General features: G+C 39.6%; 11 protein-coding genes and 1 non-coding gene across 12 annotated transcripts; 8 read left to right on the top strand and 4 right to left on the bottom strand.

Moving 5' to 3' along the window:
* Window positions 1–85: 85 nt before the first annotated feature.
* ZYRO0B03960g (60S ribosomal protein uL14) lies at window positions 86–496 on the bottom strand (the record flags this gene model as incomplete). Its single annotated transcript, XM_002495082.1, has 1 exon — window positions 86–496. The coding sequence occupies one exon, from the start codon at window positions 494–496 to the stop codon at window positions 86–88; it is 411 nt and encodes a 136-aa protein (XP_002495127.1).
* A 494-nt stretch (window positions 497–990) lies between these two features.
* On the top strand, window positions 991–1,542 carry SLX8 (SUMO-targeted ubiquitin ligase complex subunit SLX8; the record flags this gene model as incomplete). The annotated part of the gene is made up of 1 exon (XM_002495081.1): window positions 991–1,542. The coding sequence occupies one exon, from the start codon at window positions 991–993 to the stop codon at window positions 1,540–1,542; it is 552 nt and encodes a 183-aa protein (XP_002495126.1).
* Window positions 1,543–1,717: 175 nt separating this feature from the next.
* Window positions 1,718–2,176, top strand: SPR6 (Spr6p; the record flags this gene model as incomplete). The annotated part of the gene is made up of 1 exon (XM_002495080.1): window positions 1,718–2,176. The coding sequence occupies one exon, from the start codon at window positions 1,718–1,720 to the stop codon at window positions 2,174–2,176; it is 459 nt and encodes a 152-aa protein (XP_002495125.1).
* Window positions 2,177–2,236: 60 nt separating this feature from the next.
* ZYRO0B03894g (uncharacterized protein) lies at window positions 2,237–3,622 on the bottom strand (the record flags this gene model as incomplete). The annotated part of the gene is made up of 1 exon (XM_002495079.1): window positions 2,237–3,622. The coding sequence occupies one exon, from the start codon at window positions 3,620–3,622 to the stop codon at window positions 2,237–2,239; it is 1,386 nt and encodes a 461-aa protein (XP_002495124.1).
* A 219-nt stretch (window positions 3,623–3,841) lies between these two features.
* On the top strand, window positions 3,842–4,642 carry ZYRO0B03872g (uncharacterized protein; the record flags this gene model as incomplete). Its single annotated transcript, XM_002495078.1, has 1 exon — window positions 3,842–4,642. One exon carries the CDS (start codon window positions 3,842–3,844, stop codon window positions 4,640–4,642), a length of 801 nt encoding a protein of 266 aa, XP_002495123.1.
* Window positions 4,643–5,035: 393 nt separating this feature from the next.
* ZYRO0B03850g (uncharacterized protein) lies at window positions 5,036–8,305 on the top strand (the record flags this gene model as incomplete). The annotated part of the gene is made up of 1 exon (XM_002495077.1): window positions 5,036–8,305. The coding sequence occupies one exon, from the start codon at window positions 5,036–5,038 to the stop codon at window positions 8,303–8,305; it is 3,270 nt and encodes a 1,089-aa protein (XP_002495122.1).
* Window positions 8,306–8,538: 233 nt separating this feature from the next.
* CDC27 (anaphase promoting complex subunit CDC27) lies at window positions 8,539–10,722 on the bottom strand (the record flags this gene model as incomplete). The annotated part of the gene is made up of 1 exon (XM_002495076.1): window positions 8,539–10,722. One exon carries the CDS (start codon window positions 10,720–10,722, stop codon window positions 8,539–8,541), a length of 2,184 nt encoding a protein of 727 aa, XP_002495121.1.
* Window positions 10,723–11,418: 696 nt separating this feature from the next.
* ZYRO0B03806r lies at window positions 11,419–11,490 on the top strand. Its single transcript has one exon. It is a non-coding gene; the product is annotated as a tRNA-Asp (tRNA).
* Window positions 11,491–11,996: 506 nt separating this feature from the next.
* TMN3 (Tmn3p) lies at window positions 11,997–13,973 on the top strand (the record flags this gene model as incomplete). Its single annotated transcript, XM_002495075.1, has 1 exon — window positions 11,997–13,973. One exon carries the CDS (start codon window positions 11,997–11,999, stop codon window positions 13,971–13,973), a length of 1,977 nt encoding a protein of 658 aa, XP_002495120.1.
* Window positions 13,974–14,104: 131 nt separating this feature from the next.
* LSM4 (U6 snRNA complex subunit LSM4) lies at window positions 14,105–14,626 on the bottom strand (the record flags this gene model as incomplete). Its single annotated transcript, XM_002495074.1, has 1 exon — window positions 14,105–14,626. The coding sequence occupies one exon, from the start codon at window positions 14,624–14,626 to the stop codon at window positions 14,105–14,107; it is 522 nt and encodes a 173-aa protein (XP_002495119.1).
* Window positions 14,627–15,419: 793 nt separating this feature from the next.
* Window positions 15,420–18,833, top strand: SWI4 (SBF complex DNA-binding subunit SWI4; the record flags this gene model as incomplete). Its single annotated transcript, XM_002495073.1, has 1 exon — window positions 15,420–18,833. The coding sequence occupies one exon, from the start codon at window positions 15,420–15,422 to the stop codon at window positions 18,831–18,833; it is 3,414 nt and encodes a 1,137-aa protein (XP_002495118.1).
* Window positions 18,834–19,435: 602 nt separating this feature from the next.
* On the top strand, window positions 19,436–22,783 carry KAP123 (karyopherin KAP123; the record flags this gene model as incomplete). The annotated part of the gene is made up of 1 exon (XM_002495072.1): window positions 19,436–22,783. The coding sequence occupies one exon, from the start codon at window positions 19,436–19,438 to the stop codon at window positions 22,781–22,783; it is 3,348 nt and encodes a 1,115-aa protein (XP_002495117.1).
* Between the last annotated feature and the right edge of the window lie 378 nt (window positions 22,784–23,161).

Here is a 23,161-nt window from a genome sequence, read left to right as displayed (position 1 = left end):
TGGAAGCTCCGTAATGATATTAAAAAAACAATTAAATTCCTCTCTCTAATATATAGTTTTCTCTGATAATTGATACTATTGGAATTTAAACAACAACACCTGAGTTGGAAGCCACACGAGGCCACAAATCAGCACATTCTTTACCAACAGGACCAGTAATAGCAGAACCTTTCATTTCACCCTTTGGATTGGCGATAACACCGGCATTGTCTTCGAAGTACAAGAAGACACCGTCCTTTCTTCTCCATGGCTTAGCTTGACGGACCACAATAGCTGGCATAATTTTCTTTCTCAATTCTGGCTTACCTTTCTTAACGGTTGCCATAACCATGTCACCTAGGGAGGCAGCTGGCAATCTGTTCAAACGGGTACCAGAACCTTTAACAGCCACAACATAAAGGTTTCTAGCACCAGTGTTGTCAGCACAGTTCAAGACGGCGCCGACTGGCAAACCTAGAGAGATTCTGAACTTTGTACCTTGAGCACCGCTGGACATTATTTGCTTATTTTAATGGTCTCGATAGACTCAGTCAAGGAACTTTCACGTACTAAACCTTTAAAATGAAGTATCTAATCAGTACTATCATCGCCAACTACTACTGTTACTACTCTGCCATTGGTGTGCCATGCCCGCACTGCGTGTGTGCTGTCGTCGATGCGATGGGCCATCGCGGTGATTCTGCGTCCCTCTAGAAAATTTGCGTCAATTGAATATTTTGTCAATTTTCTGAAACTTTTCACTTAAAAAAAAGACGGACATCTTTGGATGTACGGATGTAGTACCCAAACAGTCACTCGTCATTTGAAAACGAGACGCATGTGATAATCGTGTGATCTCTGTGCCCTATCTCTGTCCGTTAGGGTTTCCTCACGATCAAAATACCTAGGCTAATAATCTTGAACATATCAATAATACATATATATAAAAGGTATTTGAAGCTGTATACTTACAAGCATGTATTCAGACCATCATAAGATTGCGAAGCTGTCATGAATAGATTATCGAGTGAGGAGGATACAGCTGATGAGGAGCCCAACAAGAGAAGAAGACTTAGTAGAGATTCCCGTAGTGAAAGTGAAAGTGAGACAGATGTCTCATTTGAAGTGGTAGGTGAGAGAGACGCCTGTGAGGATGCCCCCAGTGAAGAAGTTGATTTAATGAGAGTACTTAATGAAGTTGATGATGAGACACAAGAAGAAGGTAGCAGGGGGAAAACAACAGAGACAATAGACTTGGAGGATGAAGCCGCTGAACAACAGGTGAAGGATGTGCCACGGGAAGAGAATGAGCAAGAAAATCCACCAAAACCACCTGCAAATAAAGCCGTTAGAGAATATCACTGCCCCATTTGCTTTGAACCTCCTGATACTGCAGTTATGACACCTTGTGGTCACATCTTTTGCGTTGCTTGCCTTTTCCAGATGGTTAATAGTTCAAGGACACATCGTAAAAGTGGTAATTGTGCACTTTGCAGAAGTGAAGTTAAACTAAAGGATATCAGATTGGTAGTTCTCAGGAAACTCAGGGTTAAAAAGAGTTGAGGAAAAAATTATTTTGAATGATATAGGAGTTTGTGTCTTGACCGTTACACAGAAATAAAGTCTACGAAAGGCGGCAGTTGGAACCGGTTATGGAAAAAGGATGTTGAATTAGACAAGGAATTAAGAAGGAAGGGGGAAGGGGGCAAAGAACGCATATTTTTAGGAGAATTGCTAGATGAACTTTGACTTGTATTCACCGCTCCCGTATTTGGCCCTAGATTTCGAATTTTTCCCAGGTGGTAGCGATCAACACTATCCATTGCAGTTGAATTGGCCTGCAAACTTGATTAATCAATGTTATATGCCACAGCTAGCTGTTAGGAGACAACCTTTACCCAGGGTAAATTATCAAAAGAAGACACACATTTTGAAATTCCAACAACGACAGAAAAAGCGTAAGAGGCCAATGGGGCTGGACCCCATCTATATTTCGGGATGTCGTCTGGTCCGATTTGGATCTCTTGCAGGTATAAGAGATGCTAGACCAACTAGGTGCCCTCTAAGAGGTTTAACACATGGTATTTTCATTAAATCTAGTTGCCGTTGCCCCTGTCAGACTTTTACATTATGTCCAAGCCCACTGGTGAGCCTGCTAAGGACAGATTCCTTGTTTGTCATGTGTAAATCCAATTAAAATGTAAAATTATAAATAAATATATAAGTACATACATACATAATTGCATTCGCATATAAGTTACGCAAGAATACTATTGATTGTCCAGGTTCTAGCGTCCCTAATGCGATCTGCGTTAATAGGTTCTGATTGTCCCGCACCACCTTCAGTGAGTGCATTACCTCTGCTATTCTCGTTGTTAATCATCCTCTTTTGATTTTGTGATGTGTGACTCCAACTGTGCATTTTTTCCAAAAATTCTCTCTTATCCATTGAATTGTATTCGTCTGCGCTTGTATTCAGTTCCATTCTCTTCGTAGCATTCATTTTTTCATTAGCACCGTATCTTTGATTATCCTGATATTCAACTTCCATCTCAATTAGTTTCAATGCTTGAATATCAATTAGGTTTATACCCTTTTCATTCCTTGCCCAACCGTTACCGCCTTGTAAAATATCTTCCACGCATTCCTTGGGGGTGAATTCACCAGGCCTTGGATCCCACGGTAATTGAAAGGTTTTTTGATAAAGATGTTCCACAAGCGGATTCATTGAAGAGGATGTTGTATTACCAGGAGATGAAGGCGAACCCATCCCCATATATGATTGAGCCTTATTACCAGAGCCGCCATTGGAATTATTAGTATGATTTCCACTACCAAAACGTAAGGAACTCCGTAATGAGCGAGTATGATGGTTAGAACGCGGCGAACCGCCGCCACTCGTAGAACCTTGGAAGGTTGATGAAGCTGGGCTAGATTTTTCTGAAGCATCATCTAAAATATCATCAATCCCCAAGCGAACTCCTCCGGCTGGTTGACTACTTGAAGCCTTTGAAATAAGAAAATCGTCATAGGAACCTCTCGTCAATTTCATTTGAAGCGTCAAATTGATAATAGAATTAACTTTCGATTTCTTCAATAGAAATCTATTGGTAATCGGCTGTTCATCCTCCCTGACATATTCTGCAATGTTAAGAATCACACTACCTAACTGTGATCTGTTCGATACTTTTGGTGAATATACGTTGTTGGGACTCTTTACAGCGTTGGGAATGTCAAGGCTTGTTCTCTTAGTCTTTTGGGCTGAACCGTCATTGTTACTCTCATTGCCATTCTCTAAAAGCTCGAAATATATGTCCAATACTAATCTTTTAGCCTCTAAATTTCTAGTCTTATCCACTTGCAACTTCACTTCGATTGGTTTCTTCAACTGATAATTCCATCGAACCCTATGGTGCTCCACGGCAACTCTAGGTGTCACTCCGTGGTTCTGGTGTCCTATCATGTTATTCTCATCTTCACCACTACTTCTCAACCTATGGTTGGAAGTACCTGTACCATCCTTTAGATTCCACTTCACATAACAGTACCCAGATGACTGGGGTATATTAATTAATTCATCAATCTTTAGATATAGAAGAAACTTGGGCCTCTGTGACTTGTTCTTACTGCTTAACAAAGGCATCGACGGTCCACTAATTTTACTGATGAGGCTACCGGCAGTTATGGACACTTGCTCAGTGGAAGAATATATGTACAATATTGCGTATTTTACAATGCAAGAAGCGCCTTTATTCACATAGCAAAGAAGTGAACAAACAAGCGAGGCAAAAGGATAGGCTGCAAATAGTCATTGCGGTTGGAGCAAGATGAGTGAAAGCCTTCCGCAACTTGTTCAGCAATCATGTCACGACGGTTAGAATTAGGTTTGGTTTCCCATATTGACGATATCGACAGGTTGACCTTTCTTTCCGATGTAAATATTGAACCTTTCGATGACACTAGCAATACGTCATCCAGCAGGCACGGAAACAGTATCAATGCGTTGGGAAGAATTGTGGAAAGTTTTGAAAAGGACCATGTATTGATTACTAAATGCATTGCGATGAATAAAAGAGCATGGGAAATTGATTTGTATGCTGAGGATGTCGCCGGTTTCCCTATACTAGACGTACCAATTAAATGCGATGTTATTTCAGAACTGGTACAGCTGCTGAGGTCTGATAAATCGTCTGACGACAGTTGTCTCAATGTCATAAAGTCCTTGCAAAGAATCATAGAGACATCTAGTATTGGAAGCCCGCGATCGAATCAATCTGATAGTACTGCAGAAACTAGAGACCCGTCGGGGACTCCGAGCAGGATAGAGAGGCATTTTAGAAGGCTCAGTATCGATCCGTACTGGTTTAGTAACGCTTTTGGTCCATCTAAACAGCATAGACCACCACTATTTTCAACAAAGAGCACTAGATCTACACCAGACTGGCATGGAGAAGAGGAACCTGCACAGAGGGAGAACTATACGAAATTTCCTCACTATAAACAGCTAATTACAACGCTGTACCAGGAATTGTGCCGACGGGATGGATACAATCAACAGAATGATCCTTTGTTTGCACAGGTATCCGATACTATTTGCCAGTTCATCCTTCAGGACTGCAAGACGTTGCTAGCTGGCTATATTGAACGTAAACTAATGTCATAATAGTGTACTAAAGGTATGCTAATCGCTATGTAGTACTATATTATCCTCAACCATATCACGTGAATATCACGTGGTGCAGAAATCACGTGAATTGTAGCTGATGCATGATTTTGGTGATGAGTTGAAGAACGAAAAAAAAAGTGAGTCGAATCAATTGGGGAATGTCTCATAACAAGGGAGTCAAGATAGAGCTAAAAGTATCGTGAGTTCACTTTTGACAAGCTATCTGAGTATTGCAGGATAAAAACGGTTTGTTAGAATACCTACAGGACTGTTTTCTCCAGGTTACGATTAGAGAGAAGTCGCTTATTTAGTAAGCATTTGTTAGTGGCTGACTATCAAATATTCTATACCTTCACTCTCATCGTTATTTGGTAAAAAAATACAGAGGAGATGAGTTTCAAGAGGATGCAACCATCGCTGGCAAGGCTGGATACTGCAGGTGTTGCTTCGTCCAACGATGGACCCGTTAGCGCTTTCAGTACTGGCTCCGTTAAGCGTAATTCAGTATACATTGTAATTAATGAATATACCAAGAGAATGCAAGATGAACTAGATATGAAACCCGGAGATAAAATACAGGTGATTACGGACGATGAAGAATACAACGATGGGTGGTATTACGGTAGAAATTTGAGAACCAACGAAGAAGGACTTTTTCCAGTGATATTTACACAAGAAATGACATTTAATGCGAGACCAGGTATCATAAGGGCTAAATCTAACAGGAGAGTGGGATCTGCTGGCAAGGGGAACTCTAATCTATCGGTAAATGGATCAACCAGTGAACTTTCAACTCCTCAGGTAATAGAAACAGCAGCGCCAATAACGGTTGAACAGAAGCGGAAGCCGGTAGATAGGCAAATATCTGTCAAAAGCACTATGAGTGACATAGATAAAGCTTTAGAAGAGTTGAAAAATAGTTCTTTGGAAGATCAGAGTATGCCAACGCCAGAGATGAATGGGAAGCGCGATGCCATGATGTTTACCACCAAACACTTGGATTTTGGGAGAGTTCCAAACTCTTCTGGATTACCGAAATCTATGTCTAAGGATACGAGTGTGGTTACCAGTTCTATTAATGGTATTGAAACTGCAGAACTAGATCCCGCGAGGGCAGGAAGTTGGACACCTCAACAGGTGACAGCGTATTTTATCTCTCAAGGATTTGACGTCCAGTCGGCTACGAGGTTTCAACAACATAGAATTTCAGGAGCGATCCTATTAGAGTTAGAATTAGCTCATTTGAAAGAACTTGAGATTAGTTCTTTTGGTACCCGGTTTGAAATTTACAAAGAGATCGAGGCTCTTAGGGAGCAAGTGAATATACCCAACAGATCTGGCACGAAGCAACCACGCCCTAAATCTATGATCGCTGGTACTAATTCGGCTGCTGCCACTCCTGCTTCAACTGCTGATACTAACAACGCCAACGATAAAACGAAGGGTTTAACACCCCCAGTATTCTTTAATGGAGGACCGACATACAGGGGCCACGTTAAAAAGGCTTCCCAATCGCTAGATGATATTCAGAATACGTTTGAAGAGCATCAAAATGACGACGTTAGGTTACCTAAACATAAGCCTACATCTTTTGGAAATGAGTTTAATAGTGCAATACCCTCTTCTCCAATGGGTGAAACAGATATTGTAACTTCACAGCTGTTCACATCACCAAGAAGGGCTCCGAAACCCCCATCTTATCCAAGCCCTGTGGCGCCACCTAAATCACCTATCGGTAATATGACTGTTGCACATTCTGGTGTAGGTTACTCACCACCAACCATATTTGAAAAGAATGCATCTAGTGTCGAAAGTAACTACAGCAATTCGAACAATAAAGGAACGGATTCGTTAAATGCAGCACAAGAGGACTTGAACGCAGTGCCAGACTCTTTTAATGAAAGTCCTAGTACATTGGATGGACAAGGAGATATCTTTACAGCTGGTCCCAAGTTTTCATTTCCAGGTGAACAGCATATCTCTCCACAAGAGAGATCGTTACCCAACGGTAACAGTAGGATGGGACTTGGATTGGCTGTGGATACTTCAGGCTCAGTTAACTCACCACGTTCTGCGGATCTCTGGAGTAACTCAGATCCATTTTCAAATAGGAAACCTTTAACGGGCAACAGCAACAATAACAACAATAACAATAACAATAACAATAACAACAGCAAGACAGCGTTGTCTCCAACAGGTGCCCATAAGAACAGTCTTTCTGGCGCTTCGTTTATGGATCTACTCAATAAGGTTTCTCATAAAAACCCTAGCTATGAAGACGTTGAAGAAGAACAAACTTCCAACTATACGGGTGAACCCCTTGGTAGGCCGACTTCTAGTGTCTACAATACCCATTCAAGGAATCCATCCTTAGCTCAAGGTCCTTCTGGTCCGGCTTCGTCAGGCTATTTTGATTCAAGAAGAGATTCTGTACCGCTTTCATATTTTTCTGCCAAAGAAGATGATGATAGTTCTTCAACTCCTGTGAATCCCTCTGTGGGAGTTTTCCCATCAAAGGGCAAAGGTATCAGCGGTTACGGAACTTCTGTACCTCCAAGGCAAGCTGTCGATGATGGTTCTCAAATAACGCCTGTAGAGTTTCCTCGTAATTCTCAGTCAGCGGTTAATACACCCGTAGTAGCCCGTCCGATATCACCAATAAAACCAAAGAGTGCAAAGACAGAAGATAAGAGGAGATCTGCAAGTGCCAAGGCTTCCTTTTCTCCAAACAGCAAACAGAAGGGTGTAGTCTTAGAAGATGATAAAAAGAAGAGGTCAGTAAGCGAAGCTGTCAAAGGTACCGCCATGCGTGGTAAGAATAGCAAGGGTTCGTCCAAGAAGAGACAAACATCGGCATTCATGGAAGGTATTAGAAATATCACCGTGGAAGAAGCCATTATGGATGCTGACTGTTCGGGTTGGATGAGCAAAAAAGGAAGTGGTACTATGGGTACTTGGAAAACCAGATTTTTTACCTTACATGGTACTCGTTTGTCTTATTTTGCCAGCACAAGCGACACTAGAGAACGTGGATTAATCGATATTACTGCACACTGTGTAGTACCGGCAAAAGAGGATGATAAATTGGTTTCACTCTATGCTGCAAGTACAGGTAAAGGTCGCTTTTGCTTCAAATTGATACCGCCTCATCCTGGTTCTAAAAAAGGGTTAACGTTCACTCAACCTCGGGTTCATTATTTCGCAGTTGATAATAGGGATGATATGAGAGCTTGGATGGCTGCTTTGATTAAAACAACCATTGATATTGATACCTCAGTTCCAGTTATAAGTTCTTGTACCACTACGACTGTTTCATTGGATAAAGCTCAAGAGATGCTTTCAAAAGCGCGTGAAGAAACGAGGTTGAGAGAGCAGCAGTATATGAACGAAGAAGATGAGGATCAATTGCTTTGGGAAAGGGAACAAGGAAATAAGGATAATAACGAAGAAGATGCACCAGGGTCTGCTACGACAAATCCATCGTCTAACGGCAGTACCACTATGGCTTCCAATGGGTTTGCTAGTCCCTATTTGTTAGCTTCAGGTGTATTGTCACCTAGTGTACACCGTTCAGGGACCGGTAAGTCTGGGAAATTTAAAGAAAATACGCCGGAAAAGACGAGGCCATCGGAAGCTTATGTTGGGGCAGAACGTAACTGATTCGATTTAAATATCGGTTGTTTTAAAAAATAATGATGCATCAAGATGTTATGCTTGGAAGAATCTTTCAGTTGGATTAAATGATACCAGTATTGTGCTACAACAGTATTTTTTGTCCTGTTATAACTAATTTTTTTTTCTATTTCATACCTCTTCTTTCATGAACATCTATGCATAGTTGAATTATGTAGTACATTGTAATTATACTCCTATTATTGTTTATTTTTTTTTTCTCATTCTTGCAAGTGACATTTTTCTAGGGCATCAATAATTAATTGATTGCCCTTAGGATCTAAATTCATTGCAATTGTAAACTCTTTGACTGCATCTTTCTTTCGTCCCATAATTTGATACAATTGTCCCAAGAGGAAATGAACCGTTGCCTCGTCAGGTGCCAGTTCGGCTAATTCTTCGAAATTCTCCAATGCTACACTATACCTTGCCATCACATACAACAGATGAGCCTTCTTGAACTTGGCCAGCGATGAAGATGGTTGTAATTCAGATGCTAATTCGTAATATTGTAACGCCTTCTCTTGGTATGACATTTTTTCTAAAGCTACACCACAACAGCATATTAGGATGACATTTACAGGATTGATACTCCTTGCCTTTTCGAAATAGAGAAGAGCTTCTTCGTATTGTCCCAACTTCATACAACACATTCCCAGCCCGTAATATGCATTATAATGTTGAGGATCTGACGCTATAGCCTTTCGATAACATGTCTTGGCCATATCAATAGAGTCATTGGAAGAATGTTCATGACCCTGTAAAGTGTACCCATATGCGAAATGTGGGTCCACTTCTGTAGCCTTTTCAAAATACCTAATTGCTTCATCGTGATCTCTTTGTAATGAGTAAAGATTACCCAAACTACACCAAGTTTGTGGTTTATCCGGTTGAGTTTCAAGCAATTCATTCGACAAATGTGATAAGTTTATTTTATCATGAATATGCCACAGTAATGTGGAGAAAACTTCAATATCCTCTGATCTGGTAGGTTGCATTTGCCTTAATTGTTTGAAATGCTTTAATGACATTTCATAATTGACAATTTCGAAGTGTAATTTACCTAATCGAGCTTGACACCAGGGCATGACATTTTTAATGTGATCTGGAATTTGGGTTTCCATTAACCTTAACGCTCTGTAGGAATCATATTGTGACGACGCCTTTAAGACACGGGCGAAATTGTACATAAGTTCATGTAGTGACGATAACGATGAGAATGACGGCAGATTAGTCGTAAGAATACCGTTAGAACTTTCGGGTTTGATACCTGAGAAAGAAATTTGTTCTTTTCTCTTGGAGGCACTGTTGGTCGGATTGTTATTAGTGTTATTTCTTGGTGTTTTAAAGTTTGTTGTAGATAAAAGTTTGGAAGGTGGAGTTGAAAGTACTTTGCCTCTATTGTTCACTTTACCTACTGAACTAGCAGTAGGCTGTTTAGTGGTGAACGGTGAAAATCCTAGTGTAGAAACCACTACGTTTGCCTTGTTCAGTAGTGAATTGGTCGGTTGCCCCTTTGCAGTGGTAGTATGAGGAGGCGCTAAGGGAGTATTCTGAGGATGCATTGAAGCTTGTGAGTGCTGTTGTTGCTGCTGCTGGTTCTGATGTTGTTGATGGTGATGTTGCTGTGGGAATGCCACTGATGATGACGACGATGAAGATGATGACGATGATGAGGAATTCGGTACTTTATACGGAGTAGATTTAAAGACGCCATTTCTTGCTCTGTAACGAGCTGACGATGTAGAAAAATGATTTTGTCTGCTCATTACACTGTACAATTTCTTTAAATCTATTGTTGCCTTCATATTGCACAGTTCCACGTAGGCCTCCCACATGTAAGGATCTGCATTAAGAGCTTCAGAGAAATGAAGAGCACTTTCCTGGGTCTTATCTAGTTTGCGATACAGTTTACCGAGCAAGCAATGAATTGTTGCCATTGTAGGTAGGAAAATCAATGCATTCATAGCGCTACTAGGTGGGACAGTTTTTTTTTTCAACAGATTCAAAAGTGCAACTACTGCATCATGCAAACCGGATGATAATTGTAGACAACAGCGGGCAAAAATGTAACCAATCCCAGCATGACTCGAATTTTTGAATTCTTGGGCCACATCCAATGCAGTATGGTATTCTGCATTTAGAAAAAGCGATAAAGAATATAAGTAGACGGATTCCAATCTATAGCTATGAGTTTTGTCCAGAGGTGCGCATTCTGAGTATAATAGTTCTGATAGGAAGACAGCAGTGTCGTGATTCAACTGAGTAATTGCTTGCTGTATACATTCTTGTAATTTGATGATAGTACCCAAAAAATTAACATCTGTACTGAAATCTTCTTGATGAGATGCCATATTTGTGTTTGTATTTGTACTAGAAGCTGATCCTGCAGCGCCAAAAAACATGTAAATCAAAGGGAATAAATACTAGCAGTGATGAAGATGCCCAAAGCAGTTAAAACTGAAGTGGAACCCAAAGATCTACACCAATATAGCGGTTCACTCGTACAAATGTTGTCTGGTGACTAGGTCTTTACACAAATTGATGAGATGGTGACTGTTAAAACGGCAATCATTATTGAGATCTGTTTACCCGGAGATAGTCACGTGGTACCAAAAGCATGAGAGATAGTAGCGATTATGGCGGTTGAATTAGCGAGTAAGTATAGTGCTAGGAGTCTGGAATGTCTTCATAAGCATGTAGAAGTAGTTCTTATCCTGTAATTTGGGAACTATGTATTACTTCCTACAAATATGTATATTCGCGGGTTCGCTTCCCGAGGGAGGTAACATGAAAGATAATTTACGCTGCGTATTCAGAACGAAGGTAGCATATACACAAGTTTGATTACCTCTCAAGAGATCTACTTTTGACTAATTCTAACACACCGAACAACACAACGGGTGATATGACCTTTGATATCGCCATCTTGTCACTGGCGCATAGTAATCGTAGAACTTGCGAGTTATGTTTGGGATATGTTAGGTATTAAAGCATCCCGTCGAAAATGGGCCAAATTTGTCCAGAGATCATCCGATCGCCACATTTTTATTCTCCTTACTTAGGTGTACTTATATTAGAACTAATCATCAAGTTACTAATCCGTGATAGTTTAATGGTCAGAATGGGCGCTTGTCGCGTGCCAGATCGGGGTTCAATTCCCCGTCGCGGAGATCTTTTTTTTGCTTTCCTTTATGTTATTAATATAAACAGCTGCCTCGTGTATTGCCAGTACAAGTAGCTATCCATAATTGCATATAAGTAATGTTCTATACTCTCGCGGTACGTAATCGACATGCTATCTTATCCCTTTCGCATCCTACTCTTTTACTTACTTCTATTATTGAACCCGTCATCCCACAGCATGACTCCTCAGGGTCCTTGAAATGCACTATTACGATCCCGAAAATACTCCACAAGCAACAGATACATCAGAAGATAAGAATTACAATATAACTGTACATAAGAGAATTGGCTGCTTGGCACGATTCGTATATCCAACTTTTTGGTAGAATATTCTTTGCATATTTGATCGATTCTTTGATTGACGTTACTCGATTCGAAGAGTTTATCGCCATTTTTAAACTATACGTGTAAAAAAAAAAAAAAGTTTAAGGAAACCATTACACTTGGTATCAAAAGATAAGACCTATTGGTGGATAGAGGGATTATATCAAGTATGCTTATTAGGGCTAGGCCTCTCGGATGCTTTGTTACAGTTGTTATACTGCTGGTGATTTTATTGAGGTTGATAGCGGGTGGATACATTAGCATTGAAGGCTATAATTCCGATTGGTGGCTAAAACCAAATGTTTACTCCATTGGTGATCCATTAGAGTTGGTGGTTAACACAGTTGAATCTGAAATAACAGACATACCATTCGGTTACTACGACTTGCCGTTTACGTGTCCGCCAACACCGGAAAAGAAGCCGTTGCATCTTTCGCTGAATGAAATCATTAAAGGAGATAGAAAATGGGAGAGTGATTATAAGCTGGTTGTTGGCCAGGATAATCCTTGTGAGATTCTATGTGCAAGGAAAACTACACGAGAAGGTTTACAAACGGCTAAGGATTTGATTAAAAGTGGATACATGGTACAATGGATGATTGATGACGATTTACCTGCGGCAACCACTTACATTTCCACTACCGATAACCTAAAGTACTATGCGCCCGGCTTCCCACTGGGTTCCGTAGATCCTCGGAGCAGTAGAGTCTTTTTCAACAACCATGTAATGCTTGTTATTAGGTATAACTTGGTTGATTCCGATAAGGTAACCATTGTTGGATTTGAAGCGTATCCTAAATCTGTATCTGATTACCACTGTCCTGGAGCTTCTAAAGATTTTAAACCCTTTGAGATAACTGACCCCCCATTGGAGGAAATCGTTTATATCCCAGTAACCTATTCCGTTTATTGGAGGGAGGATGCGGAAATTGATTGGTCCGATCGTTGGTCTCTATACATCAATCGTGCGCAATTGGCAGATTCTTCGTCCTCCACATTCCACTGGATGGCTTTGGCAAATTCAGTTGGTATCGTTCTATTCGTTACATTTATCGTCATTGTCAATCTGATAATGATATTTAGAAATCCAAATGAACAATTGGAATCAAAGGAAAATGAAGATTCGAGTGATATTTTCAATGTAGCAAATAATTGGTTGAGAGCTAGACAAGGTTTCCAATTGAACCGTTTGATTGTTTGTGTTTCCATGGGGATTCAAGTCATGTTTATGATCCTTGGACCTCTAGCGATCTCGTTATCATTGACAAGGTTGCATAATATCAAGAATTCAGTGTTGACTATAGCCGCGCTATGTTTCGTAGCAGGTGCATTCATGGCATCATTTGTCGGTACGTGGCTGAAAATGGATCAAAACATCAGCGCGTATACTTTCTACAATCCAGTATTTGCAGTTCTATGTGGCTCTGCGCTACCAGGTTCAATTATGGTACTGACACTTTCACTAAATTGTATCATTTGGATTTGGGATTCTACTAAGGCGCTGCCCTTCGGTACAATGGTGGTCTTTGTCTCATGGTATTTTGTCGTTTGCATCGTGGTTAGTCTCTTGGGCGGTGCTGTAGCTGCGCAAATGCATCGTTCAGTGCGTCATGATGCACCACCGGCAACAACAGCTTCCGATCGAAAGGTACTTAGACGATCAAGAGCTATATCCGGTAAATTGGTAGTTTTCTTGGCGGGGCTAATTAGTGGGTTCCTCCCCTTTGTGATTATTTATGTGGAGCTGGAATATCTTTACAAATCAGTTTGGTTAGAGAAAACGACCCTTTACTACCTTTACAGTTTCCTTTTCGCTAACGTTTTATTGCTTTGCATTGTCGTTTGTGAAATTTCATTATTAGGCTGCTTGGTACTGATGAAATTAAATCATAAATTTATTAACGATCAAAATTGGAGGTGGAGGTGTTTTGTCATTAGTACAGGTTGCTCATGGTACATGGAAATATACTCATTGTATTATATTTTCTTCATTATTCATATGACAGGTGATTCGGCTGTGTTCATCTCAGTCTGCTACAGTTTTATTTTCAATGTTCTTTGTGGACTGGCAACAGGTTCCTTAGGATATTTGACAAGTTCATGGTTCGTCAAAAAAATACATCGCACGAGATACACCAGGAATTGAATTTACTTGCATTTTAATTTTACATCTAGATTTACAATTATTTTAATTTATTATTTATAATTAACATATACATAGACACATATACGCTTAATTCTTATTTTTTTTTTTTTTTTTGATTTGTTTCTTATCTCTCAAAATTCCACATCTCTTTGTTGATGCTGTTGCACATAACCTCCCATACCATTTGTACTTGGTCTTGTTTGATTATTAAATGGTCGACGTTGTCCATTTGAATTATTGTTGAAATTTCTTCTACCACCAGCATTTGGATTATTTCTTCTGTTATAGTTCGCGCTACCACCGCCTGGAGAGTTAAATCCGCTTCTTCTACCTCTATAGCTTCCACTACCATAGTTATTATTCGAATTACTATTGTTGTTGATCTGTTGCTTTACCTGGTCAATTATTTCATCTTGTAATCTGATATATTTGATATAGGTACCTCTAATGTACACCTCTTTTGCTTTTACAACTTCTTTGGATGGGCCAACACTTACAGTAGTACCGATATTATCAAATTGTGAGGCATTCGATAAAGTAACATTCATCCAGTTATCGACATTAATCAATTCACCCTCGACGATTTCACCATTTTTCAATTCTATACTCATCTGTTGACCCTTTGCATTAGTTAGAAGATAAAGCGGTAACATTGTTATTATTGTTGTTGATTTTATTAATTTGAAAGGAAGGTAATGATAGGGGAGAGATATCTATTATATCCTTTCACATCGACAGCGGCCAATATATAATAGTACCCGGGTGTTAACTAAATCTTTACTTCATGTTATCTGATATTCTATGGTAGGGAAGGAAGGAAGGAAGGAAGGAAAAAAAAAAGCATTTCGTCAGTAGCGATCTAAGATATTGATCATGTGCTTCAGTGGTCATGGGTGTTAGGGTTCGTTAGGGTTATAGCCGCCGAGGTTTACGCGTAACTATAAACAGCCGTTATTCGCGATACATACCCCAACCATCTTACATGTGACTCACGCGTCGCGTAATACTTCTTTTTTTTTCCTTTTTTTTTCTTCCTTTCTTTATTAACTCCTTAAGGTAAAATCTATAGAGTTCTTCATGAGAGACGCACACCAAATTAAGAGAAGTAAAAGGTTCAATACAACTCCAATAGATTTTAGAATATCTAAGGATCTCTAACGGTCAGCTATACACAACAACAGGAGATATTGGGATACTACTGCTGCTACGACTGCTACAATATTTGCTGCTGGTACTGGTATACTGGTATACTCTAAAAGAAAAAGAAATAAAATATTGTTATATTACGAGATACGATCAGTAGTATCGATTTGCAAGTTTTTCTCTTCCGCTGTATTTGTTCCTCCATTTTTGGGTATTGTGGGTAGTTGTCGAGGAATTGATCTGGTTTCGATTTGGTATTTTTTGGTATTAACGTTTTACTATTGATCCTTTGTTCCATATAGTATGGCCTACGGCGCTGTAATGATGGATTCTTTCAAGGGGAATCAGGCCGACGATGAAAAGAGTACGTCAACGGCAAATGCTACCGGTAGTGATTTGACACCCGCGGGAAGACCAGTTATTGAAATCGCGACCTATGCTGACACTGACGTTTACGAATGTTATATACGCGGATATGAATCAAGAATTGTCATGAGAAGAACTCAAGACGATTGGGTCAATATCACGCAGGTCTTCAAGATTGCACAGTTCTCCAAAACTCAAAGGACAAAAGTTTTAGAGAAGGAATCAAATGATATGAGGCATGAGAAAGTGCAAGGTGGGTACGGTAGGTTCCAGGGTACGTGGATTCCATTAGAAGATGCAAAGTATATGGTTACGAAATATAATATTAGAGATCCTGTGGTGACAACGATACTGGCGTTTCAATTAAATCCTAATAACCCGCCAATGAAAAGAAGTAAGAATAGCGTTTTAAAGAGAACCTCGCCTGACGGTCGTATTACTTCGCCCTCAAGTTATAATAAAACACCAAAGAAGAGAAATGCAATTGGAGGGTCTACTGCAAGGAAATCAAAGAAAAACAGTATGCTTTTACAGGGGGCAAATCCAAGTCCTTTACAAAATTTGGTATTCCAAACTCCGCAACAATCTCATATGGCTTCACAATTGGCTACAAATGCGGAAACTACAGTATCCGCTACAAGTCAAGCGAATCAAATGAGTAGTACAAAGGAAAATGTGATTCCGCATTTAAATACAGAAGAAACTCCATTGGCGCTTGGATATTCGGCCACTCAAAAACCATTACAATTTTATCCAGTACCTACGAGTTTAACTCATCCTCACAAGATGAGAGAATTCACGAATACAACCAATGACACATCTAGTTTTGACACATCAACAGATATGGATAAATCACACTCACAGAATTTTTTAACATTTATACCAGAGGGACCAAGTTCGGGCGTCTTTTCATCACAACAGCATCAGCAACGTGTGCCTAGTATATTGGTTAACGGTAATGGTAACGCTAAGAAGGCTTCAAAAAGGAAGAGGAAAAGTGAAGATGATTCAATTGAGATGATGTCTCATGATGATGACAGTAGTTTCGCAAGCGGACCTCCACAATCATCAGTACCACCTCCACCTCAATCTTTACCGGGTGCTACTCCAGGCTCTACAGTTAATGGTTCAGCGGGTAAGCATTTGAAACATAAATTGAAAAATAGACCAAGTCTAACGGCTAAAAGAACTAGTATGGCTCAGGATAAGGCTCAACAGAACTTCAAGATGATGCAAAAGCAATTGATGTGGCAAAACGTTCGTCAACAACAAAAGAATTCGTCCATGCCCTTTAAGATGCATCAAAATGGGAATATTAGTAGCAATGCTAACCACAGTTCATCCATGGATATGTTTTCTACCGGTGAAAACCCAACGCCCTTATCGTCGAGGTCTTCTACACCAAATACATTTGCTGGGTTGCCAACTGCACCAGCAACCGCTCATGGCAATGAGAATAACACAGATAATTTGGGACCAACGCTGAATGTGGAAGAGTATAAAGAGATGATTTTACAGGTTTTATCATCAGAGGATGGCTCAGATAAGGATTATCAACTGCCGCCTCAAATGTACCATCCACCATCTAATTTCGACATTAATTTTGAAATTGATGATCAAGGCCACACACCATTGCATTGGGCTACAGCAATGGCTAACGTTCCTTTAATCAAGTTGCTCATTGCTTTAAATGCTAATGCATTACAATGTAATTTGAGAGGGTTCAACTGTATCACGAAATCTGCCTTTTATAACAATTGTTATAAGGCAGATACTTTTTCAGAGATAGTTTCCATTCTTAGGATCTGTCTGATTACGCCAGATAACAACGGGAGGTTGCCCCTACATTATTTGGTAGAATTGAGCGTTAACAAATCCAAAGACCCAGTTGTAATAAATTTTTACCTGGATACCATTATACACAATTTGGGTCAAGAGGATTATACCCTTTTGAGAATGTGTCTAAATTTCCAAGACAACATGGGGAACACGGTCCTACATTTGGCAGCATTAAATTTGAATCTGGAATTGTGTAACAAATTATGTTATTTGGGATCATCTATGGATATCACTAATTGTGATAATGAAACACCGGCATCCATTTTAGCGAAGTTCAATTTAGTGCCAGCCCCAAATCCCAATGCCGGTACATTTTTACCGTCTGCGGCTCCAGCACCAGCACCAGCACCAACTTCACAAGGTTTCTCGCAATCGCTTGAACAACCTAATGGCAACTCGGTAGCGGCTACGCCAAGACCAGGATCTCAAAATCCATCCACCTCTGTATTGCCTGAAGAAGGACAACCTGCAGCAAATACTCAACAACAGCATAAATTAGTACCTGAGATCTTACCTAGTGTGGAAGAAGAGGATGCCGATGATAATGATGCCGATGATGCCGACGATGCCGACGATGATGACGATAATGAAAAGAATGAACAACCAGTTAAATTGACACCTTCAATAAGTAACAAGAAATCAGATGTGAGAAATTTCTTACCAGGACCGGATTCGACTTCCTTAAGTACATTGATGGATGATTTATCCAATATGAATTCATTCGTCACATCTTCTGCCGTTAGAGATTTGAGAACAACGCCTTCTAGATTATTAGAATGTTCTCCAATTACACGTAAGAAGAAGAATGAAGCTAGCGCGGCTACAGTTTCATCTAACTTAAGAAAGACTACATTAGCAGATGCAATTCAATCACCTCTAGCTCCTATTATTGCCTCACCGGGAACTATGGTTCAAGAGGAAAAAGAAGTTAATAATGTGGTTAAACTCGCAGGTAAATTGGGTGAGATGTCTAACGCGCTCAAAATTTCCATTAACACTAAAGTTAATTCAGTGGCTAATGAAATTGAGAATGCAACTGAAGGTATTAAATGCATAAAGCAAAATGTTAACAATATTACACGTCATGAAAAGGATCTTTTGGTACAATTTAATGACGGTGAAGGTGTTGGTTCTGTGGAACAGATGGAAGGAAGCAGAAATCAGTTGAGGGAATACGTTCGCGATGGTAGACAGGTGTTTGTACAATGCCTGGAAAAATCACAGGCTCTAAATCTAGCTACTCTGGTACAAGAAGAAGAATCGAAAGTAGATGCAGATCCTGGTTCTTCACCAGCCAAGGAGGGTGCTGATGATACTTCCTTAAAATTGGCAGCGGAACTCGCTCTACTACAATTCAAGAGAAGATTACGCATTCAGAAGGTTACTGACGCAAGGACGAAGGTAGACTCAAACAACAAGATAAGCAAATACAGACGCTTAATCGGTATGACGATAGAGAACATTGATACTAAACTTGATGACATAGAAGGGTATCTCAAGACTAATTCTTAGGGGAAAAAAAGATAAAAACTGGACAATTATTACTAGCAGAGTGTTTCCTTTCTTTGTTTCTCTTTTTACTATTATTATTATTATTAATTTGTAGTTTCCAATAGATTAATGATGTACGTTAAATATTTGTAGTTGCTCTTCTTATAATTATTATTATTGGCATATGGTTTCTTCGCTTTTTTTAGTTGTCTTCGGTTTCTTCCGTTTTTTTCAACTTCCGTCTGTTTTGATGTAGAATGAAAAATTTTTGATGCGATGAGATGAGATGAGATGCGATGAGCTGGAGATGAGCTTTAAACTTGAAGGCTTTGAGTACTTGTTGTACAAATAAGTATAAAACGAAGAATAAAAAAAAAACCACAGTGGAATAGCTTTTGATTGTTACAAGCATCAATAAATCTATTGTAAATTAGATTTAGATTTATATCTTTCTATTCCATTTTTTATTTTCTTGTTTGACTGGGGTTTTGAAATTTTAGTGAGGGAGTGAAATAGTATCAGGAAGTCAAGGATCAACTAAACTGGGTTAATATTATTATTGTTATTATCTTTTGATCTTTTTCACTAACGTTTGATATTTAAATTATCTCGAATATTCCAAGATGGACCAACAAACTTTAATCCAGTTGGAACAGACATTGGGTGCTATCACTCAACCTAATTCCGCCTCCGTTAAGGATGCCACCAAGACATTGCAAAGTCAATTCTATACTAAACCTGCTACGCTACCGGCTCTAATTCACATTTTGCAAGGCAGTCAAAATGATGCTTTGAAGCAATTGGCTGGTGTGGAAGCAAGAAAATTGGTTTCAAAGCACTGGAAAACACTAGACACTAACTTGCAGAACCGGATCAAGGCTTCTTTGTTGCAAACTGCATTCAGTGAACCAAAGGAAATTGTACGTCATGCTAACGCTCGTGTCATTGCCGCTATTGGTACTGAAGAGTTAGAGGACAACAAATGGCCAGATTTGATTCCTAACTTGATTCAAGCTGCTTCTGGTCAAGATGCTCAAACTAGACAAACTTCAACTTTCATTTTGCTTTCTTTGCTTGAAGATTTTACACCATCTCTACTGCAGTACGTCGACGACTTTTTGACTTTATTCGGTCAATTGACCAACGATACTGCTTCTTTGGAGACCAGATCTCTAGCAGCTCAATCTTTGAACCACGTTTCTGCATTGATTGAAGAACAAGAACCTATCAACCCACAACAAGCTGCTAAATTCGCATCTTTGATTCCATCTGTGGTTAACGTTTTGGATGATGTAATCAAGGCTGATGATTCTGTGAACTCTAAGTTGATCTTTAACTGTCTAAATGATTTCCTGCTATTAGATTCACAATTGACCGGTAACTCCATTAGTGAATTGATCAAATTGGCAGTTCACATTGCAGTGACTCCAGAAATTGATGAAGATGTTAGAGTTTTCTCCGTTCAGTTCTTAATGTCTGCTCTTTCTTACAGAAAGTCTAAAATCTCTCAAGCTAAATTGGGTCCTGAAATTACCATGGCTGCTTTGAAGGTTGCTTCTGAAGAAATCGACATTAATGACGAATTGAACAATGAGGATGAAGCAGCTGAAAACGAAGAGAATACCCCATCTACTACAGCCGTCAGATTACTTGCCTTTGCTTCTTCAGAATTACCACCTTCTCAAGTTGCTAGTGTCATTGTGGAACATTTGCCTGTCATGTTACAATCTGCTAATGTCTTTGAAAGAAGGGCTATTTTGTTAGCCATCTCTGTTGCTGTCACTGGTTCTCCAGATTACATCTTGTCTCAATTTGATAAGATCATTCCAGCAACTATTACTGGTCTTAAGGATAACGAACCTGTGGTGAAATTGGCGGCTTTGAAATGTGTTCATCAATTGACTACAGATTTGCAAGATGAAGTGGCCAAATTCCATGATGAATATTTGCCTCTAATCATTGATATCATTGACACTGCTAAATTCGTTGTGGTATACAACTACGCTACCGTCGCATTAGATGGTTTGCTAGAATTTATCGCTTACGATGCTATTGCTAAATATTTGGAACCATTGATGAACAAATTGTTCTACATGTTGGACAGCAACAAGTCTTCCAAATTGAGATGTGCTGTGGTGTCTGCTATTGGTTCTGCTGCCTTCGCAGCTGGTGCCGCATTTATCCCATTCTTCAAGACAAGTGTACAATACTTGGAGCAGTTCATCCAAAACTCTTCTCAACTTGAAGGTATGACTGAAGACGATATCGAATTGAGAGCTTTAACTTTTGAAAACATTTCTACCATGGCTAGAGCTGTTAAATCTGAAACATTTGCTGAATTTGCGGAACCATTGGTTAACGCTGCCTATGAAGCTATCAAAACTGATTCCGCCAGATTAAGAGAATCTGGTTATGCCTTCATTGCCAACTTAGCTAAGGTTTACGGTGAAAACTTCTCGCCATTTTTGAAAACCATCTTGCCAGAAATTTTCAAAACTTTAGAATTGGACGAATATCAATTCAATTTTGACGGTGATGCTGAAGAATTGGCTACCTTTGCTGACAGCGCTAACGAAGAAGAATTACAGAACAAATTCACCGTTAACACTGGTATTTCTTATGAGAAGGAAGTCGCCGCTGCTGCACTATCTGAATTGGCTCTAGGTACCAAGGAAAATTTCTTGCCTTATGTGGAACAATCTTTGAAAGTTCTTACCGAACAGGTGGAAGAATCTTATGGGTTGAAAGAAACTGCTTTGAACACCATTTGGAATATTGTAAGAGCAGTCTTGTTGGCATCTAAATTCGAACCTGAAACTTACCCCAAGGGTATTCCAGCTGGATCTTATGTGGATGCTAACGTGTTAGCGATTATCAAGAATGCTAGAGAAATCACATTAACAGATTTGGCAGACGAATTCGAAACCTCTATGGTCATCACTGTTTTTGAAGATATGGCTAACATGATCAAACAGTTCGGTGCTATTATCGTCTCCGATGGTGGTGATTCTACCTTGTTGGAATCTCTTTGTGTCCAAGTACTAAGCGTTTTGAAGGGTTCTCACACTTGCCAAACTATCGATTTGGAAGAAGACGTTCCTAAGGATGAAGAACTTGACGCTTCAGAGACTGAAGCAACTTTGCAAGATGTCGCTCTTGAAGTGTTGGTGAGTTTGTCTCATGCTCTTGCTGGTGATTTCGTTAAAGTTTTTGAAAACTTCAAACCTGTCATCTTTGCCCTTTTCGAATCCAAATCTAAGAACAAGAGATCTTCTTCCGTTGGTGGTGTTTCTGAAATGGTCCTTGGTATGAAAGAACAAAATCCTTTCATCCAAGAGATGTTGGAAGCCCTTGTCATTAGATTAACTACCGATAAGTCTTTGGAAGTTAGAGGAAATGCTGCTTATGGTGTTGGACTTCTATGTGAATACGCTAGTTTCGACGTTTCTTCCATTTATGGTGTGGTGCTAAAGGCCATGTACGAATTGTTGAGTACCGCTGACCAAAAGGCATTGGTTGCTGAAGATGATGAAGTCACTAGAGAAATTATCGATAGAGCTTATGCAAATGCTAGCGGATGTGTGGCTCGTATGATTCTAAAACATGAATCTTTCGTTCCTCTAGAACAAACTGTTCCAGCTCTATTAGATCACTTGCCCCTAAAGACTGGTTTCGAAGAGTACACACCAATCTTTGAACTGATTATGAAGCTGTATGAGGCTAACAACGCAGTTATCACCGGTGCTACTCCAAAGATTGTAGAAATCTTCGCCACAGTTTTCACTAAAGAAAATGAAAGAATCAAATTGGAACAAGAATCTACACTAGGTAGAGAGGAAAACATGGAAAGATTGAAACAATTCCAAACTGATGAAATGAAGTTGAAGGTGGTACAACTTCTGAAATATTTGAATAATACCTACGGTGGAATCGTTGCTCAGAACCCTGTGTTGGCTAGTGTAATCGCTTAAGCGTGCGTTTCGTGTGTAGTTTAAACTGATATTTACTGGATTGTCAAATAAAGTAAATGATTGATCATATTATAGAGATCGATCGGTAATAAAAAGAAAAAGGATGTTACTTATTAGCGAAGTTTCTCTATAAATCGCTGTAACTTACTTTATCGGCGGCTATTAACCGTCGCATAATCCCTCGGCCATTTCGTATCCACCTCGCAATGGCTGCCACATTATAGTTATCCCTCTGCCGCCTCCGGCAGGTTTGCTTGGTAGAGAATCAAATTGTTCTTACTCGTAACAGGTTAGTAAATAACTCTATCTCATCTTCAATTCAACGTACATACCACTACATTGTTCTTTTGAAAAAGAACCAAAACTGTTACTTTTCGC

The sequence above is a fragment of the Zygosaccharomyces rouxii genome (assembly GCF_000026365.1).
Source record: "Zygosaccharomyces rouxii strain CBS732 chromosome B complete sequence".
NCBI classification, from domain to species: Eukaryota; Fungi; Ascomycota; class Saccharomycetes; order Saccharomycetales; family Saccharomycetaceae; genus Zygosaccharomyces; species Zygosaccharomyces rouxii.
Note: the sequence above shows the minus strand (reverse complement) of the source record. Positions and strands in the feature narration are given on the sequence as shown.